Consider the following 21,854-nt stretch of genomic DNA (forward strand, 5'->3'; position numbering starts at 1 on the left):
AAAGGACACTATAACATTATTTATAAAAGGTAATGCTCACATCAAGGCCAGATTACTGGAAACACCGGTCGCACGACAAGCGTTTTCAGGCAAGGTGTTGCACACCTCGTCGGTGTTGAACAGTTCTCCGTTCTGAAACAGAAAACAGAAAATTTAAACAAGATTGCAAAGAGTTGTCATAAAACACTGCAATTTGGAGAAATGGAAACAAAAACAAAAAAAACAAAAAAGTAAACCTTGACTAAGACCTCAACCGGGTTTTACATTTTTCAAAAGGCTTGAACTTTGGAACTAATCCTTTCATAAGTAAGGAGTGACTGGATTGATTGAAAGCTACGACGACACAACACAAAAAGTTCTGTTGACAAATTTGCGGATCGGAGCATCAGAGCTGAGTGAAGAAGTGCACGTAACTCTTTGCATTTTGCGTAATAAGAACAATTTTAAAATTTACCAGAGCGCTTTTATAAATGCTTTATCGTTTTAGGTTCAGCTGTTGTGACAGTGCTCAGAGGCTCGAAAAGATAGATAAGGCATGTATTCACATAAACCTTTCCTTGAAAGGTTGCCTTCACAACTATTCAATTGGGTCATAAATTTATCCAATTTGATGTTTCTCATTCTGCCTTGGATCACAGCTATCTTGAAAAATTTAGTATAATGTTCAACAATTTCTGAAACAACGAAACTTCTGTTCCCCCCCAAAAAAAAAAATTGAGTTTATTACGATTTGTTTTGAATGAATGTGAAGTCTAGAACAGATGTTGGTGGTAGGTTTTGACATGGCAAATACGTGTTAATTGCACCCAAGTTAAACAAACAAAAAAACATTTCTGTGTGATAACAAAAACACAACAAACAAGACCCATCCTCAGATTTTCCACAAATGACTTATTCGGCAGATATCTAAGAATGGTAGATGTTACCAGATTATTAAGTTTTAATTAAATTAATTGTGTTAAAAACAAATTTACATTGAGATGATGTGTCATGAACAAACATAGCACCATGATGTACAATGCAAACTAAGAATCACAGACTAACTAAACCATTAAAAGATGTTACCGAATGTCAAAGGTCAAATGTCAGAAGGTATTTGCAGTAAAAGTTATAAGAGTTTTCTCGATTTTCGCACAAGAAGAGCTCAATTTTTCCCTAGTGAATAACAGTCATGACTATGTTATAGTAGACAATAAATTTCAGCTCTGCGTGTGACATAATTTCTTCGACAAAGGTTTAAACCTTTGAGAACATATCCCATTGGGGTTTTGAGTGAAGAATTTTTTGTAAGAAGAACCTGGGTGAAGACTCTTCCCAGTGGTTAGTAGACTTGACAGTATAAGCAGAACAAGCATTCAAATAGTTTACTTCTTCAGGTATATGTCTTGCAGAATGTTATATCTAGGAACTCGACATAGGAACTAACTCTTCAAAAAATCCTTCTAAACCATGACCAGGACCTTAAATGAACTCTGAGCTCCTTTGACGTTCAGGTCCTAGAGATTTGCCTTCTGCTGACCCCAAATGACCTTTGACCTCCACACCCACTCCCACCAAAAGTCAAAATCAAAAACTTTGGTAGGGCAACCTTACATGCAGAATTAATTATAGATGTAATTTATTGTCTAAATATGCTCCAGAGTGCACCATTTCAGTCTAAAATTTTACTCTTTTTTTTTTTTCCTTCTTGGGAAGTACCACAAGAAACCACCCCCCTCCCCTTTCCCTCTACATGATCTCAAGGCCACACTACAATAAAAAATTTGGAGCCCCTATAATGGCTTTTGTCAAATGTTCTTTTTGCATCTTTACTGATCATTGTCCTTTTACATGTATCATAAATTTAGCTATACTACACAGTGGGTTGTTTTGTTTAAATGTCTTAGATTGAAATATGTGATATTTACAACTTTTTGATGAAAGTATCTATATATTCTCAAGAGTAAATTACAGGGGGAACACGTGCAAACTCTTTTTGCCTTTAAGATACTGATCTTTGCCTATATTGATCTTTTAGATGGAAATGATTTACCATCGTGTTAGACGAAACATCAGTAAAAATGTGACTGGTTTTATGAGCTTGTTGAAGTATGAATACCAGTAGTGCCCATCTGTGTACCTAAACTAGCTGTCAATCATCTCTGGTTCTTTAACAATAACTCAAAAAACAAACTGTAAAAACATATTGGAAATATTAAACAGGAAAGTTTACCAGATGTATGATATTATAATCTCGAGGTGAGTCTAAGCAATTTATATAGCAAGAAATGGATTGGCTTCACCTACTCACACCTTCCAACAACTTTTCTTGTTCACTGGAATCTCAAACCAAACACACAAAACTAACTTGCTACTAAGATCTATTGATCCAAAAAGATCCAGAATAGTTTCAGAAAAAGATTTCAAAAGATTTCAGAAACAGCACCCTGTGGTCTTACTTTTTTAATTTCATAAAAGTCTAACTTGTGAGTATGTCTATATAGGATATATATTGAAACTGTTGATTTTTATGTCTGAAGCATGGTGCTCACTCAGTCTGGTCACCATGGCAACCCAGTTCAACTAGTACCTTAACAAAATGATACCACACTCTCCCTTTCCCTTGTTGTTGTGCTCTTCACTAAAACAGTCTAACTTTCTGCCAAATGGGTTTCCTTAGAATTAATAAAAATAAAAATAGAATGAATAAAAATAGAATTAATAAAAACGTTTTAAGTACAAGAAATAAACCATTACCTGTGCTTTCTGTAATGCCTGAATCCTGTGCCATTTGCCGTCGTCTACCCTCATTTCCGTTGCCATGGAGACAGTGCCAGCGCCGAGGTTGAAAGAAAAGTGGACTTGCCCATTCAGCACTTCAATGAGGAAGAAGTGTCCATTTTGATTGGTGGACCCATCGTGGTTGTAAACCAAGAGGGCATCGGGTAGCGTTGTAGCAAACTCCAAGATGATCGTATTCTCCACGGACGCTAGACTCTGGTACGTCAAGAAGGAGGAGCTCTGGAAGCTAATGCTGGAAAACTCGCATCTAGATCCCCAAAATCCAAACGGACATACGCAACTGAATTCGCTACCCGATTCTTCACAGGTGGCTCCATTCATACAAGGGTTGAACGCACAGGGTCCATCTTCACAGTTACTGCCAGAATAGCCGAGCAAACACTCGCACCTATAGCCGTTAATGAGGTCCGCGCATACGCCTCCATTCCTGCAAGGACCGGAGGAGCATTCATCCGCGTTTATCTGGCACTGTTTTCCGCCGAAGCCAGGTAAGCACTGACAGGAGAAATCACCGAGGAGGTCGAAACACTGACCGCCGTTGTGACAGGGCTCCGAGTCGCACTGGTCGATCTGGGTCTCGCAGCGATCTCCGAAGAACTCCTGACTGCATTCACAAGTGAAGGTGTACTCACTGACTGGTCCGACTAGAATTATCGGAACACTCTCCACGGCTGTCGCTGTGAAGTCGAGAACATGTTGACTCTGACAGATGCCTTGATTAAAACACTGGTTAGAGAAACATGCCGAGAAGTCAATCACGGTGATGGTGACTTCCGCTCTACTTTCAATACTAGCTTTGTTGTCCTGAAACAATCTCACCACACCGTCCTTGGACATGTGACCGTTTCCACTCTTCACAGCCAGAAGTACGTTGAGGTCTGAGTCGTTGATGTCCGTCAAGCTGAGAACGATGACTTCCTCCCTGGATGAGAGGATGCTGGACATTGCTGCTAGCAGTTTATCGTAGTGGAATGTCAGGAAATCTTCTGCACTGACCGCGGAGAGTTGTATCGTGATGCTGGCGTCCAACGTGGCATCGTAGTAGTCCTGGAAGGACACGGTAAACGACGATAGCACGCTAGGGTGCACCCCGTCGCTCCCGGAAACATTGACAGTGTACTGTATCACCGAAGAATGGGCCTCTGCATGGAGAATGCAGTCCGATTCAATCCTGAACTTGCTCTGATCTCCGGACGATATGTCACAGTCGAAAGTGTCGCCTAAGTCATTGTCGATCGGTTTCACCGTTCCTAACGGTCCGCCTGGGAAAGACGACTGGTACATCTTGACTTCGATGCGAGCGTGCCTGGAGGCCGAGAGCTGGTCATTCTCGTCTTCTACTACGATGCGGAGAGTAGAGGTGGCGGCCATGAGTGGTGAACCTCCGTCAGTGATCTCGACCTGTAAATAATGATCCAGCTGATCCTCCCGATTCAGTCTCTTGCTAGTCCTTAGTTCGCCAGTGACAAAGTTCAACGTGAACGCATCTGACAGGGGTGACAATCGGTAACGGAAGCTGGCAGGATTCGAACCAGAGTCAGGATCGGTGGCATTCAGTGTCATCACGACGGTGTTCTCCGGCTGGTTTTCCGGGACCATTCCGACGGCATTGCTGCCAAGAAGAACGGGTCCGTTATCGTTGACGTCTTCCACGGTTACGATCACTTCGGCGGTGCCAGTCATGGGGGGAGTCCCGGAATCTACGGCCGCAACGGCGATGTTATAAACTGCTGTTGTCTCCCGATCCAATGTTCCACGAAGGGTAATGCGCCCGGTAACCTCATTAATATCAAACAAATCATAGTGAGAGTTTTCACGAAAAGTGTAGATAAACTGACGAAATGCCGGGTTCTGGTCTTTCTCCTCGGCTGTTACCGTGGTGATGTAAGTCTGTGGATCTGCATCTTCTCGTACAGACGCAATGTACTGCTCTGAGTCGAACACCGGAGCATCGTTAGCGTCGATGATGTGGACAGTCACCGTGGCTTCATCTATGTTGGATCCGGTCAGAGGGCCTTCGTTCTTAGCCAAAACGGACAAAATAACTTCATCTGTCTTCTCCCGGTCCAAAATGCCATTTTCTTTTGAAACTATCAACTGGCCGGTTTCTGCATTGATTGTGAATCCCACGTCATTGCTCGCCCCGATCAGAAGATACAACACCTTGCCGTCTGTGCCAGAGTCTGAATCAAGAGCCAACACACTTCCCACGAGGGCTCCATCTGGGGCGCCCTCGCTTACTGTAAATTCATACTCCGTCTGTAGAAAACGTGGGCTGAACTCATTGACACCGGTGATCTCCACGTGAAGATGGGCCGTGTCCCTTTGAGAGCCGTCGTTATTAGTCGCAATTATGGTCACCTGGTACTCCAGCAGACCCTGTTCATAGTCCAGGTTGCCCTGCGTCCTGACCACTCCGTTGATCTCATCCAAAGTAAAGAAGTTTTCTCCACTGCCTCCGATAATGGCATAGGTGAACTGGGCGAACCGATCTGAGTCTGCATCTACGGCTATCACCTGGGTGACATACTCCGCACTGGCTGTGTTCTCAGGGACGGTCACAAAGTAGTCTCGTTGTTGGAAGATAGGAGGGTTGTCATCGACATCCTCGACGTTTACTACCAGTGAGGCGGTGGTCGACAGCGTTTCCCATGCACCGTCTGATGCCGTTATCTCAAGCATGTGTGCAGTCTGCATTTCATAGTCAAGCTCCCCTTCTAAGTAAATTTCTCCGGACGACGGATCCACTGAGAACAATTCCATTTCATTGCCCGAAGTTATACTGTAGGTGACTTGGCCATTGATCCCAAGATCCTGGTCGGTGGCGTGAAGGGTGGCTACGACGCCTGTCGTTTGATCCTCGGAGACAGAAGCAGTGAGACTACTCTGAGAAAACTGCGGTGAGTGAATATTAGCAGCTGTGATGACTAGCTCCACAAACGTCGTGGAGCTGAGAGGCGTTGGTCTGCCTTTATCTTGCGCTTGAATCTCAAGACTGTATCTGGTACCAATGCTGCCCTCTAGCGTGTTACCAAGGATCCTAACCCAACCGGTTTCATGGTCCACCTCGAACCTGGAGGTACCGTTGCCGTTGATGATGAAGTAATTCACCTCTGCATTCGATCCTTCGTCCAGATCATCGTGAGCTTCTACTCGGATGACATTCACGCCCGAGGGAGTTCCTGCTGGTATAGGGGTAAAATAACGGTCCTTGTCAAAGATGGGGGCATGATCATTAGCGTCGAACACTTCGACCGTCACAGAAACTTCACTGTACATGGTAGGAAAGCCGTGGTCGACGGCAAGGACGTCCACCTGAAGCGAATTGGGATTTGCTGCAAACATGTTTTCAGGCTTTTGGTAACCGAGGACTTGACCGATTGTCAAGTGACCTGTTTCAGAGTCGAGATTGAACATGCTCGCTAAAGCCTTCAGCTGATAACGGATTCGGCCATTGTCTCCGAGATCCTGATCTGTGGCACTGACTGCCAAGACAAACGATCCCTCTGGGAGCAATTCTGAAATGTTGACTGAATAGCTTTCCATCAGGAAATGCGGAGGATTGTCGTTCACATCCATGACGTTGATGGTCACTGGAATGTCGATGTTAAACAGATCGTCAAATGCCTGTACGACCAATAGGTGCCCCGAACCTCCAGGGGACTCGCGGTCCAGACTACCGGTGACAGCAATATCACCAGAGACCTCATCGATCATGAAGAGCCCTTCTGCGTTACCGCTGGTGATCCTGTATCTGCTGATCGCGTTGTCACCGGTGTCAAGGTCTTCAGTAGAGACCCTCATCACTACTGTTCCCGGAGCAACGTTTTCTTCGACGATTCCCTCGAAGTTCTCTGTGGTGTACATTGGATTGTCATTGACATCGTCCACGTCAATGGTGACTACAACCGAGACAGCCTGGGCAGGACTGCCGTAGTCCTCAGCTTCCACTATTAGCTCGTATCTAGAGGTCATTTCTCTATCAAACTCCCGTCTGGTGAAAATGGTCCCTGAGTCTATGTCGATGTTGAATGCATCTGCATGCGTGCTCAGGCTGTATCTGATGCGGCTGTTGCTACCCGAGTCTAGGTCAACAGCTGTGACCTGAATCACCTCTTGACCACTGCTCCCACCTTCAGTAACGTTACTATGGTAACTCTCTTCTTCAAATACAGGAGCATTGTCATTTTGATCGACTACATCGATTATAATGTCTATAAATGAGGAGAGAGGCGGGGTATCGCCATCCCTGGCTTCGATCCATAAATGGAAGCTCTGCTGCACCTCGTGGTCCAAGGTCAGCTGGGTGGCCAGGTTACCCGTCTGGCTGTTCAACGAAAAGAAGTTCGCTTCGTTACCTCCGGCAAAGTGGAAGGTGATGTCGCCGCTGGTGCCGACTTTAGGGCTGTTTGCATTTATGATCTGAATTTCACCCGGAGGTTGATTCTCTACGAGAGAGATCTGAGTTCTTCCCGAGACACTGAAACTGGGATAGTTGGCCTGTACGGTGAACTGGAATGTAACACGGACAGTGGTCAGATCGTACATCACCTCAGAGCCCGGCCCGCTGCTGACACCGACCTGAATGATGAATTCTCCCGTCTGGTCCGAGAGGTTCTGGGAGACGGTGACGGTTCCGCTGGTGTGGTCGATGGCAAAGAGCGAAGTATCACCAGATTCAATGCTGTAGTAATTCTCTGCATTGAGACCTTCGTCCAAGTCAACAGCCCTCGTGACCGTTACCAAGGTACCTGAGGAGATGACAAGATCTTTACATGAGTCTGAGAATGATTACCCCGTGAAAAATCTTTATGAACAAACAAACTCAAAGAAACTCATCGTTATATAGTATGGAAGAGAGTAAAGAAATTTGAGGCTGGACGAAATTCAACTCAGCCACCTCTGGGTCACAAGCCCAGCGCTCTACTAACTGAGCTATCCAGCCCTTAGTTGGTGACAATCCCTACACAGCCGTTTCTTTGCGGTTAAGAGGTATGACAGTATTATTTTTGTGAATAACTATGACAGTATGAACTACAGAAATGTAAAATACATGTCACCGCTTTATTTTTGTTTTGTATTTATTGTTACTAACCTGCCATAGCATTCTCGGGTATAGTGACTAGGTAAGATGGGATCTCAAACTGCGGTTGATTGTCATTTATGTCAGTAACCGTCACGAAAACGGTCGCAGATGCTGATATCTCCCCTGTGTCGGTCACCGTGACGACCAACTGATAGGACGACTGCTCTTCGCGATCGAGTCTGCCGGCCGTGACGATTTCTCCCGTCAGAGGATGGATGGTGAACTTGTTACCCACTTCACCATCCAGTTGATACCTGGAGATTAAAAGATAGAAAGTTTGATGAGCCAATGATAAATCAGAAACATGAAATTCATTTCCATTTGAAGGAAAAAGGCAATTATGAAAATTCTGCTTTGAGTACAATTGAGCACCTTTGATGATTTCTGGTTACGATTGATTGCAGCCTTTTTTTCTTCTTTGATGATTCAACGTTTTAAGACTGTTAACACCATGTCGTCAGGCATGTTGATTGCTCACAACGCAGTCCTGCAATCTGATTTAATTTAACAAAATAGATCTGATGACCTATAACTTGCTCAAAAGTCTCGTCTTCTATAGAAGAAACCATACAATACTATTCTCGAAATGCAATAAGATTGGTCTCAGTTGTTTTAGGTATTTGGTAAGCTCGTCATTGTTGAACACCTCTTTTACATCCATTTCAATGTTTTACATCCATTTCAATGATGACAATTTTGGGCTTTCATAAGCTAGTCAGACCAAACAATGTCACATAATAATAGGACCTTGGACACCTAAGAGAAGGACAATGGGAGGAGGAACATGGCAGAATCATGCCCCCCCCCCTTCCACAGCACTGATTTTCTCAAGAGAGTAGTGCCCAGATAGAATTTAACACCTAGGATCAATGACTGGATTCTGCTGCGATTCTCCCCAATCTCAAATGTGAGTGAGAGTCCCTGTTTATTCTTCTTTTTTCTATCTCTATCTTATTTATTTGTCATCTTCAGAGCACAATGTTATTATTCGCATATTCAGTTGTCTAAACATCTTCCTCTGCAATGTCCGAGAAATAAGTTGCAGGGTTAGAACCAGCAGTAAAAGTAAGTTTCCTTCGGTAAACTTTCTAAGCAATTTTGGCACTGCAACCCAATGTTTGTAGGCAATACTGTTGGCCTTTATTAACTTTAGTACTGTTTTTAACTCATAGGGTCTGCTTCTACTCATTAATAACTTTTATCTATGGCTTGACCACAAAATATTGTTTGTGTTTATTTCTAGCACAATTCATCCCTAATGTGTGAAATTACTGGGCCCCTAGGGTATTGCCCGAATGGAAATAACTTCTTGCAACGTGACCGCCATTTTTCCCCGAGACTGTCAACACTTTCTAAGTTATGGATATAGTTTTCTATAAATGATATGCTTGTGGCTGATACTTTTATTTAGTGGTGACCTACATCTTAAAAATGCTCATGGCATCTCTTGACTTTTTGTAATTCTTACACGAAATGATGTTTCATGATATAAATTCTTTGTTCTCTGCACACCAATGACTGTTTTACACTGACCTGAGCATTGCAGTGGAGTCCAGATCAATGGCTGTCACTCTGGTCACAGCAGTGTTGAGGTCTTGTTCCTCTTCGACCGACGCATAGAAAACATCGCTGGTAAAGGAGGGAGGATTATCGTTGGCATCTGCCACGGTTACCAACACCTGCGTCATTCCCAACAGAGGAGGAGAGCCTGAAAGAATAAAGAGGGCATAATCAGGCTAGTTTCATGAAAAACAAAAACAACTTATATCTGTTTCAAATGATGTAACTGTTGAAACATTATACAGCTCACAAATTATTACATACAGACTGACAAATGGACGTTCAGTGTGAAAGTTCACAAGCTTCACAGGGTGTAGAATTTCGCAGAGTCACCTCCAAATACTAGCGAGATTTAAAAATAGAATAAAGAGCCCAATATAGCTTCAACCGATATTGGTGCCAGTAGCCCACTGTGAACACCATTGGATGGGCTAGCATAACCATCTTTACTAATATAGAAGTTGACTATATATACATATATGGTTAACCATTGGTATAGTAGGCACACCACAGTTCTCCTACAAACCATGTCAGATAGAATAACAGCAGGTGGATTTGAAACCAACAAGTTTTTGTGGTTGAAACATACAGTAGTCCACAAAATCAAACAGTATCAAACACAAACAAGTATGCAGTATATCAAGGCTGAAATTTGAAATGCATTTGTTGAAGTTCTCATAGTTACAGAAGAAGTTCAACAGTACTGTAAGTATTGTGTTGTGTTGTTTTAATTTTATTATTTAATTTATATCTCTGTCTGGTGAAGGTGACTAGCGACTTTCATCAGCCGCACTTATATCACTTATCACTTATATGAAATAATGTTGTCATGGCAACTATGAACAAAATCAGGACTGAGGGCGCCGTCACATCAGTCCTGACTAGTTCCCCGAAAACTGAAAAGCTGTTGCCATGAGGTTTAGTTAGTACTGTCTGCATGGCATCACCAGCAGTATTATGGCAGTAACATGAGCAAGATGATCACAGGGTAGTTTGTTCATAATTTAAGAACAGATCTTCTGAAAGATTTGTCTGATCACACAGTAATTGTTTCAAGCACCTTAAATTGTGTTTTCTATGACATGTATGGTGTTCCTTTTCTGAAACTGCACAAGCAGAATCTTGGGTCAATCAGCCATCATGGTGACATATAAATTGGCCCAGCATGTTAACACGATTATTAGCATTTTCAATGCAATTGTGTTACTTTAAATCCGAGATTGGTATATAGTGTTATTCACACACTCTAGTCCATATGACAGTGTCCTCTGTTAAAATACCAAAATGATGATCGCAATATAACAAACTTTCAACTCTTTTTTTTTTCCTCTCTCTGTGTTTCTTACCAACTTTTTTTTTCTCACAAAAGGCACATAAGTTAACAGATTATTCATGACCGCTTTCCAATTTAAAAAAAATTGTCACCGAAACACTTTTTTTCCCCTTTTGCTATCAATCACAAGCAAAAAAAAGCGGTCATGAATCATAGATAAAAAAAAACATATTACCAAATTCAACCCAAAATTTAAAGCATTGAAAACAGAAGCACTCCAATCTATGCTTTGCTTAATTAACACATAGTTTACTGTATTCACCATGGTTAACAATGGTGAAATTTAAAACCCATTTTATTAGCCATAAATAATGGTTAACTCATCACCCAGTAACCTTTCCGACAGGCACTTTTTTCTCTTGGCCTCTTTTTTTTTACATTTTTTGGCAATAATTTTGTGACTCCTGAATTTATGCGTCCTAGTTTTTCTCTCCAGAATCTACATTCATGAGAGGGTCATGAGAGCAAAACAGACTTATGCACCCCTACGTGACAACCACCGCCATGATGACAGATAGAACAAAGAGAATCAAGAAGAGAAAAATGATGGCAAAGATTGAAAAATGGTGTCCAGGAGAGCACAAATATGATGAAGAAACATACACTTCTTACTGCATTCTGCACATCATCACCTTATGGATGGAGGAGTCTGCTTTTTGTAGACTGAATTACCTGTCCAAAAACAGTCCAAATTATGCACTTTAACTACAATCCATTTATATCTTGTGCTACTGTGACATGACATACATCTGGTAGCAATTCTTCAAATCACTGACATTTGCTATGTCAGATTAATGTACAGTTACTACTTTACTGTACTGTAGTCAATATACAATATTTGACAATATTTTAGTAAATTTGTTTTTGAAAATGCTTGGTTGTTTTTTAACCATAATGGTTGCTATGGGCTGCGAGCACTTTCATTCGAAAGTACATGGGACTCAATTTTGCGTTTCATTGGGTATATACATATGCAAACAGTTGATTAAGGATATAACCCAGGAAATGCAATGGGGATATGTTTGCTTGTGTGTGTGTATGTGGGGTGGGGGGTGGGGAGTGGGGAGGATGGGACTTGTGGTGAGTATGGAGGATACTTGCTTGCAATGGAAGTTATCATAAAAAATTAAAATGATACTATGAACTATTGGTCTTCACTCTCATAATACAGTTATATAAATCCTTTCAAACTTGCAATTTTCAGTGGAAATTAGAAAAGAATGCAACTTGGCAGAATCCACAAGAGTGATGAAGAAGGAAATGAATGTTGAATGAAAAAAATGCTTTTACAAAGTAAACCATAAAGTGTAATGATAATGGGGGCAAGTATAATCCAGGAGCAATAATCAAAAACAGCTATTTTTATCCCCTTCCTTTTCTTCTTTTCATCAAATGTCTTTTTTGAACTTTTTTTGAACTTGAAGTAATACAATTCCCACCAGACAAGAAATCACACAACAGAGAGAGATCAAGAGCCCCTCAGGCCCCCCCCCCCCCCCTTATCGCCAGGAATTGGTTCCAGTATTATGGTTTAAGAAGTTAAAGAGATATCCTACAATAAAAGGCATGAAAACATCTTGTCAAGTCTCTGCATACTTGGTATACATCATGATACCTAATGATCTAAGGTTATCAAAGACCGGGATTTTTCCTGGCACGATCAGAAACCTTCCAGCTGCCGTCAGGGTTGGATTACACTTCTTTCACTCAACATGAAATTAGGAATCTAAATTGGGACACCTATAGGTGAATATCTCCATTGAGGAGGTTAAGCTCATCATTCCAGGCACAAAAGTTAACATTGTCAGTATTTTGTAAAAAAACTTACATAGTTAAATACTATGTCTATATATGTGTGAAGTGGGGCAGGTCACCTCTACATGTATACTGTCAGCCTTCCAGGCAGACAGAACTGTTATTTTGCAGTTGTTTTTTAATAATAACAAAAAATCGCAGATTTATCAAGTAGATTTCTTTTCCTGTTTCATACATTGCAACTAGCATCTATGCATTTTTTGGTGACATGGACAATGTCATTCTACAAACTTGTCAAAACACAGCTTAGACACCACCTGGACAATGTTGGTTTCTAACCACTATGCCTCTCAATATCACTGGAACAAACTGATTCATGAACACACATGATTGTGTCATGAGTCAAAAATGTTTGGAGAAAAATTTTCAATTTTACCATAACATATGTAAATATATTAGTGACTTACAAATGGTAACATTATCAGCAACACTGTAATCATTTTTAGTCTTGCTGTAGAAACTACATTATTTCCACACACAATTAAGCCACATGATTCTAGACTGGTGTACTAATTTCATGAAGGCTATCATTATATGAAAAATATCCAACTGTTGCTTCAAGTTGAAATGGCAACATGCTAATTTTCTGTTAGGGAATTGTCTTAATAGCTGAACGGTAAAAGACAAATAGCAAATTTATTCAACTGCAAGCTGTTACAAATGCTTCCCTAATTAAGGCACAAGCCAAAATGAACTGTATCCCTTATTGATAAGCAGTAGCTCCCATACATTACAACTTGGCTGGAAAATCAAGATAACCAGTAAATTTATGTGGATAGATTGCTGTTTAAAAACCTCACTGGGCAAACCGTGTGCAATCTGTACTAGGATAGTATTCCCACCCTTAAAATTCTGTTGCCATGGTTACATCTCTGACTTTATGGGCAGCAGGGACTGCGAATCAAGTGGAGATTGCATATATATAAGATTGCTAAACCATTAGGAATGGTCTCCATTGAACCGTGCTGAATGTAAAGTCACAGAGAATCGAATCACTAATGAGCCCAGTGAAAGGCTAAAATCATAAATTCCTGTTGCTGTGTATTCATTACATGGTCACAGAGTCTACAAATATGCAGCTATGTTTCCATCTTTATGTTTAAGATGATGCAGAGTTAAAACTTTTTCCTATGATGATCATGTTGTCATGGATACCTGTTTAACTTGGAAAACAGAGTTGTGAATCATACATATTGTTTCAAAATCCTCTCCTTTTACCACCCCCTTCCCCATCCTTCACACCCACCCGCTGTCCCAACAAACCCCAGGCCAACATACACTGACCTATCGATCCTATTTGGAGGATAAAATTAATTAATGACTGACTCATATCATATGCAAGAACAAAATCGACATTTAAAGATCCTTTGTAAAAATCCACATGAATTTTTGCCAAAGAGATGTTAGCTAATTGTTATCTTTCAACTACTGACTCATCTGACGACCAGAGGTAAAGCTCCATGTCTCGTTTAGAAGTTCTCTAAAACATTGTAACTACAGCTGAGCCGGTTAAATGAATTTGATACTAATCAAATCAAATTTAAATTGATTACTACTATCTTTACCAATTGAAAGATTGTAGCATTGTGACTCTGTTATCCAGTTATTTATACTCTATGGCTTTGGCTCCCCAAATATGCTAGAGTCTAATACTGGTCATACATGCCCAGAACTCTATAGGCCATTTACTGTGTCACCATCTAAACAATAAATTGTCCTCACTGAGGTACAAAAACATGTATCATTTCACAGTTCCTCAATGTCATAATTGGCGTAACCTGAAATGTGAACTTTTCCAGAAAATTCTGAAAAGTAACATTTTCAGATTTTAGCTTGCTAATTAGATTTGTGGGGCAATATTAATGACCTAATTAGTGCAGTAAGCTACTGAAGGACAACTTTATGTATCTGGCAAATACAGCTATTTAACCAGTGAGCATTATTCCTCTGATTCATGACTAAACCACAAGTTTCCTGGATTGTTCCAGACAGACAATGGATTTGGGCAGAAAGAGGTTCCATTTTGGCTAAATCCTTTAATGGGAACTCTAATTTTGAGTTTCACTGACCGTGTAATTACCTGATGGCTTTAAGGGTTGTAAATGTGTCTGCAGGTCTTGCATACCAGTGATGAACTACTGATAGAATGTATTACACCTTGCATTGCATGCTTTGTTCAAAAGTGTGAAGAAAATAATTCTCAAACATGATACCATGGTAACAGGGAGAAGTGGGCCAGGTAAAAATCCAGCACTCAAAAGGGTCTCATTCAACACCTCTTTTGTGTGAAGCAGGTGTGAAAGATGTGTGTTACTCTTTTACATGAGTAGTTCAAGGGCAGAAAGATTTTTGGTACCCAGGAGAAATTTATTTTAGACTTAAAGGGGGAAGGGCAGAGATTACTACAGCAGATTGCAAACTGATTTCTTGTTTAACCTTGACCTAACAAAATACATTCAAAAGTAACAAGTAATAAATAAACAATTTGTAAATTCTTCTAGCTCTGTGTAGACAGAAATACAATTTCATTACGTTGGCAAAGCTACTGAAGGATTTTGGTCATTCGTTTAAACAATTAACTTTATGTTCCTTTGCTTTTTACTCAAACATTCTGTACTGAATGGCCCACACAATTAGGTACATGTATACCATCATAGCACAAATGTCATATGTATGCATGTGCACACACTAGCAGCAATTGATCTCGATCACCTTAACACACAAGTTATCAACTTGACCGTGTAGTGTTAATTTAAGTGACAGCTTAGGTCTTTAGCTACACATACTCTTTGTTATGAAAGGGAATGGCCATGGCACATCATTGTTCAAGAACAACCGATATCCATTTCCCACAGATCAAGTTGGCATTTCTTACTTGGTTGCCTGAGGCAACCACAATGTGACCAAAGTTGGAATCACCCACCAGTGAGATGAGACACATCCACGATCAGTTACAACAAATGTAACCAACCAGTAGCAGTCATGATAACAGATCTTATTATGGGACAAAAGTCAACCAATGAGATACAGTGTCTCATTTGAATCTTTCACATAGCTGCCGGTAATTTCAGATGGATAGGCCATTACAATTTAGCGATTCTGTTACAACCAAGGAACCTTTTCATTTGTAGAAGAAAGTCACACACAGAGAATTGACTCCAAAAAGACAAAACAAAATTGAAAAAATCATAGAATTTGTTGGCAAGAATGGAATTCAAAGCAGTGACCTTAGGAATTGACTCTAATTCCCGGCTGAGAACTTAAGTTGGTCCTAAAGTCATTGTTTAAAAGAGTTAAAAAACAATGGAAGCAGCAAATGGGTTGGGAGGAGGGGGTTGCATGGAGGAGCAGGGAAAGAGAATTGCCTTTCCGACTATTTCAGCGACAACCATCAAAATTATTGGTTCTGTGTTTCCATAGAAACAAAAGTTTACCTCACCTTCACTTTGAAATCTTGCCTGCACTAAGACACCATAACCACAAGTTTGATCTGATAGCTTGACTGGGCAGTTTAAAATCTCAGTGACATTACACACAAATCACTTGATAGATAAAACTTGCAAAAAATAATGTATAATATTGCTATACTGGCAAAGAGACCAACAGTGCACCAATTGAGATCTAGCAACAGAGAGGCATGTGGCAGCCTAAACATAGCCATTCATCCATTCCAGGTCAAAAGCTTCATATTTCCACCCAAAAAAAAATTGGAAAAAAAGTTGTCATGGCTGACTTGAGTTTGCCACCAACAGTTTCAATGGCCCTCATCCCATTCATAACATCCTTAGCAGAGACAGTAGTTAACTTGATGGACAGTGCTCTGATAACTAGATGACAGGTCTTTTCCAAACTCTATTCTATCATTTGACCCATGTTGACCCCTCACAATCAAAACTGTTTACATCTAATCAAAACAGTCACTTGATGGGAACTATTTTGCTACACAATGGATTGTATTTTGCTCTGTTTTCATTGGGGGGAAAACTGTTAAAATACCTCCTTGTAAAATCTGGCAGGTTTCAGACTTGCTATATGTAAAACATGCTAAGAAGGATTTATGACTAACTAACTATATTTAAAAAGAAAATGGAAAAAAGGTGTAAAACCTAGCTTTGTTCAAACTCGGATGGCAGATTTGCAGCATCAACTTCCAAAAGCAAATTAATCCTGAAATCAAACTTTGCATTCCCACTGGAGAAATGTTTCGTTCGTTTCTTAACACAGCTATTTCCTTCTTTTTCTTTCACAGTGGACTTGGGGAGAGTAAGAATTTGGAACATAACGAAGTCGTTTCATTTCTCAGATTTCAATCGAGCCCTTTTTCTAACGTATCTCATATCAGAGGTAAAGACAACGTAGTCAAAAGATCAACGAGTTCGAGTTTAACTCTAACATCAAGCTGCTCTTTGCAAACATACAAAAACAGAAAGTTTTATTTCTTTACTTCTTCTGGTAGCTGATCGAGCATTGCACTTTTCCCAGAATGGAAATCAAGATCTCATATTACTTTCCACAGTAAATTTGTGCTTCTAAATTTGACCGTTTGAAAATAGTCTCCTTTTCATGCAGGCTATGCTCACAAGGGACGGCTAATCAAAGTTCTAGGTTATGGTGTCTGGGGCGATGAATGATGGCCCATGGTCAGGTTGTGGTCCTAGTGATAGATATACAGTATGTCACAGGTCAAAGGTCACATCAGTGCTTCCCCATAGCACATCTCTCAGTAATTTTCGGACAATACACTCAAAGCTACGCATATAAATCCAAAATGAAATACCAACTATCGATCGCATGGTACATTATCATCTTATTAACTATCTTTTTTAAGGTTCTCACTTCATCATCAGATTATCCACATTTTTTTAGTTCTCACCTCATCATCAGATTAGTCTACCATAAAGACAGCAGTGCATTATTCAAGATTGTTATTATCAGGTAGAAAAATTGATAGGCAGCAGTGCATGCAATAATAGGTTTAACAGCACTGATAATGCTCTTCACGATTCAAGGCAGGTCGTATACTTTTAACTTGATCAGGGAACCATTCATGCCGGTCCCCTTGCATTTAAAACTCTAAAAGTTTATTTTTTTTCTCATGTCTCCTAAATGTATATTTGTAATCTGCATAATTTGGGATAAAAGAATTACATAAAGAAAATTGTACCATTAAAGTGAGATACTAATAATAGACTTTAATGGGAAGTTGCCTAAAACTATCTACCTCTCTCCCACTCAACCATCAAACCATCCTTCCTAGCCCAGTATTGTTCTCAGGTACGTTCTCAGACTGAGTGACCAGACCCCCACCCCATTTCCCCACCCTACCCTCCCACCCCCATTTGAGAAACAAAATTATGGTAAAATTGATTGAAACCAGACTTGTTTCATTTAAAATAACAGAACTTGAAGACGTGGTTTACCAATGTTCCATATTTCCTTTTTATGGAGACCACTTGAAACTGCTAGGAAAATATATTAAGTTCACCATAGTGAACACATTACCAAGCACTAAAAGCTGAGAATGTCACCAACTAGCTAAGTACATAAATCTATAGGATTTAATTGGCAATCTATTTAATGTAACATGTAAATGTTACGGTAACAACCGGATTGATCGAGTGAAGATAAATCATGAAAACAAGGCTTTTTTTTTCATGTTCATAAAAGCATGGATACCCTTTCACTACCTAGACCTAGATCAAACATCCCACCAACAGATCTCAAATTGTTTACGTTTCATGCCAACAAGAGAAAACACTGCTGGGAGTCACCGCTCTCTAAATCGCTTTATATTTCTTTGCAGAGAAGTTTTCTCATCCCTAACAACAACCTGTCAACTCCAAACGATTAGAGTCGTAAATTATTAGTCCGCTTTGAATATTCTAGTCATTTCTTCCAGGGATCTTGCAGAATAAAGTTGAGGGGGGGGGGGGGAGGGGGGACTACCATGAATCACGGTAACATTCAGTTCAGTTCCTTTAAATCAAGGGAAGAACAATTTTAAGATTCACATGATCTTTCTCAACATTCATGGATGAAACAATCAACTTTGACACAGAAAAGAGGTGAAATAAGATAGTAGCCCGGGGTTACCCGACAGACCTACTTTTCTTTGGTGGGTTTGCCAACCTCTCGTTATGATAAGTTTCAAACATGACTTGACTTACCCAAAAGATAAATTTATGCTCCTTTTAGTTTATATTTGGTCAACATTTTTAACAAACACCTTTTTCATTATTAAAAAAGAAAAGAATGAATGTTGATTTGGAAGATATTAACAACCATGACTCCATTTTCAACAGTTGATCAACCAGACACATTTCATGTAAACTGTATATTAATTATGTACATGTCAACAACAAGTCAGAAATCTGTAAAAAATTTGGACTTTTGTTCATTTATTCTTTAAAATGAAACTTGACTAAAGTAAAGCTAATGTGATACTTTTAACATTCATTAGCATCTGAAAATGTGTTAAAATGATCATCTTTACATAGTAGTAATACTGTACAATTAAATCAATTTTTGATGGAATTTCTGAAAATCCAGGTGAAAAAACAAAACAGGATCCACGAGAGAACTTAATTACTCGTTAGGAAAACCGAAACTTTTCATTTATTCTGATGCTAATTAATGAGAAAGTAGCTGTTACTTAAAAGTGAAATATCATATATTATTATTATTTTTCTTTGGGAATTATATACTAAATCTTAACATACCATGCATGAAAGTGATTATTACAACACCCAATTTTGGAACATTGTAGCAAATTAGTTGATAAATTAGGTATAGCAGATGCATGGACTTGCACAAATTACAAATTTAAAGACAAAAGAGATAATTCTGGATCACTTTAATTTCTTATTGTCCTTTGGAGTGGGTTTCAAGGCTCAGTGGGTCTGAGATTCAGTCTGGTGCCACCACACACAATCTTCTCTTAACTACTATCACCTGTTCATCTTACAAACTCTATGGTAATGGCTCTGAAAATGCCTCCAGACAGGCATAGAGCGGTTTACCGACAACTGGAGGGATGGAATTTTCACACTAGTAATCCATTACTGACAATCACATCAGAGCATGTTGTCTCCATGGTAACCAACAGGGTGTTACATCGGAAGTAGTGGGAAAGGCCAGAACACGGTTAATACTTCAAGATTTGAGATGTTGCAAACAAACAAATAAATCGTGAGACACATTTCATATACAGCATGCCTGCCCTTTTGCCCAGATTTTGATCAAGTTGGCAAATATGCTAGAATCTTCCATTATCTGAATAGCAATAAAGGTTCTCCACTTTACTATCGCAAATCCAATCAGTTTCAGACATTACACTTTCCAAAAACAAACATAGCTCTTCTCTTTTTGGTATTCTTGAATTTGATCACCTAACATAACTCAATCATAGAATCTATTTTCAAGAAAGAACTTTAATTGCTTATATGTGAACTGCAAGTCATCCAACTAGTGATGCCGTAATATAATTTTTTTTAAGCCTTATGTACAAACGTATTCAGGCAAATCAAAAATTCATATTATATACTGTTTATAAAAACTTCACTTATTTCTGAGATCGCACTGTGACTTTAATTGAATTTGGTCAATATGTTGTTTTAAACAGTCAACTGACCATTTTGGCAGATTCTAGCAGAAAAATGAAATAAATACATCCTGCCTTGATCACTCTGCTATTCTCTTAATACATCTATCATCCGCCCTTAATCATAGACATTCTCAGCAGTAATTGTAACCCCCTACCCTGGGAGAGCTTACCAGCAGGAATCGGAGACAAAAGTTCCGGAGTTTGAAACCAATTATCAACGGCAAATTAAGGCGATCACGGTCCCTAATGGGAGCTGGATGTGACATGATTGGAAGCAGCACTCCTCTTAAAACTATCAACCTCAAAAAAAAAGATGGAATGTTTTCATTTATATCCATGCCATCCCAGGCTTATAAAGATAATTATTGAGGATAATGGTCTCCACATTTTCATGTTAAAGTTTGTGACATATTTCCCTTGTTTCTTAATAAATTTCCCACATCTCTGAAAATGATGCCAGTAGTCTTGGCAGTAATTGCTGGGAGGGTCTCAAACGGATGGAACCGGTCAATCCTCACCGTAAATGATCGTAACTGTCCTGAAAGTAATTGCAGACCGAGTAGCTACAAAACATCAAAACAGCAGTTTCAATGTGTCAAAAGTCGGACCCTGGGGAGGGGGAGGGGAGGGGAGGAGGGTTGGGAGGGAGCTACACATTAGGAACAATCTTTTGTGACTCGCATTTAATCAATTTACATCGCTTTAACTGGAAACTGCATCCTTGCCATAATGAGCTAAGTCTGTTGATACAATATCTGGAAGCATTGTGTGCAATATGTATATTATGAGCATTGTTGCCCACACTGCAGGCGCTGAGCATCTGATACAGAGGAAGTGTCTGCTGTGTATATATGCATGGAGCTGCTATTCCCTGGTCCATGCATGAAGACATATATACATAGTTATTTCCCTCCTACAGATTCTATGAAAAGTTTGTTTTTAAGTGAATCCACCAAATCAACCGACACACATTTTTTTCTTTTTTTTGCTGTTTGTGTTGTCATGTCTAGTGGTACAACGAATATATAAGATAGATCAAATAACCCATGTAGCATTTGCATTATAATTCAACTTTGCCAATCGAGAACAGGAAATTTTATGTCCCAAACTTTGGGGACTGACTTTGCTAATGATCATATGTGCTGTAAAAGAGTAGAAGATGAATGTCTTTTCAACGAGATTTTTAAACATAGAAGTAAGATAAAGGTCATTTCAGCACACATCTGACTAATTTAGCAAGCCGAGATTATGCCAGATTTCATATAAACACCTGAGTCAACTCTTACACTATGAAACTGTTAATTCAAAAACAAAAAAAACAAAAAAATTATACTGTGGCAATCAAGTTTTCAAACAAAACTTTTCCAACACTTTACTGTAGGTCACAGCACTTTCCATTGTTTTTTGTGTTCCTTTTCATTGATAATTTATATTGATTTAAATGGACAGGAATATTTTCAAAGAATATATGTGACACACAAAGTATAAGGGCAGGGAGGGAACTGCATGTTGCCATGGTGATTGACAGGCAGTATCAATGGGAGGTAGCAGGTGATGTGAGCTGGGTCTACAGCCATCTGTACTGGTATTCCAATATGACCTGTGCACTAACAATTAACATGGAATTCTCCATCGATTGGGTAAAAATACCAAAACAAACGGGTAGTCAGACAGAC

The 21,854-nt window shown here is 39.7% G+C and overlaps 1 protein-coding gene across 1 annotated transcript in view; it reads right to left on the reverse strand.

Moving 5' to 3' along the window:
* LOC139980095 (protocadherin Fat 4-like) overlaps positions 1-21,854 on the reverse strand; it is an 85,041-nt gene that overhangs the window by 5,907 nt on the left and 57,280 nt on the right. Inside the window, exons 5-8 of the mRNA XM_071991472.1 lie at positions 9,401-9,575; positions 7,877-8,121; positions 2,737-7,532; positions 41-132 (exon numbers count right to left, since the gene is read on the reverse strand). Coding sequence (XP_071847573.1) covers positions 41-132; positions 2,737-7,532; positions 7,877-8,121; positions 9,401-9,575 — 5,308 coding nt within the window. The remainder of the gene's footprint in view (positions 1-40; positions 133-2,736; positions 7,533-7,876; positions 8,122-9,400; positions 9,576-21,854) is intronic.

Source organism: Apostichopus japonicus, chromosome 14, assembly GCF_037975245.1.
Source record: "Apostichopus japonicus isolate 1M-3 chromosome 14, ASM3797524v1, whole genome shotgun sequence".
In the NCBI taxonomy this organism is placed as follows: Eukaryota; Metazoa; Echinodermata; class Holothuroidea; order Aspidochirotida; family Stichopodidae; genus Apostichopus; species Apostichopus japonicus.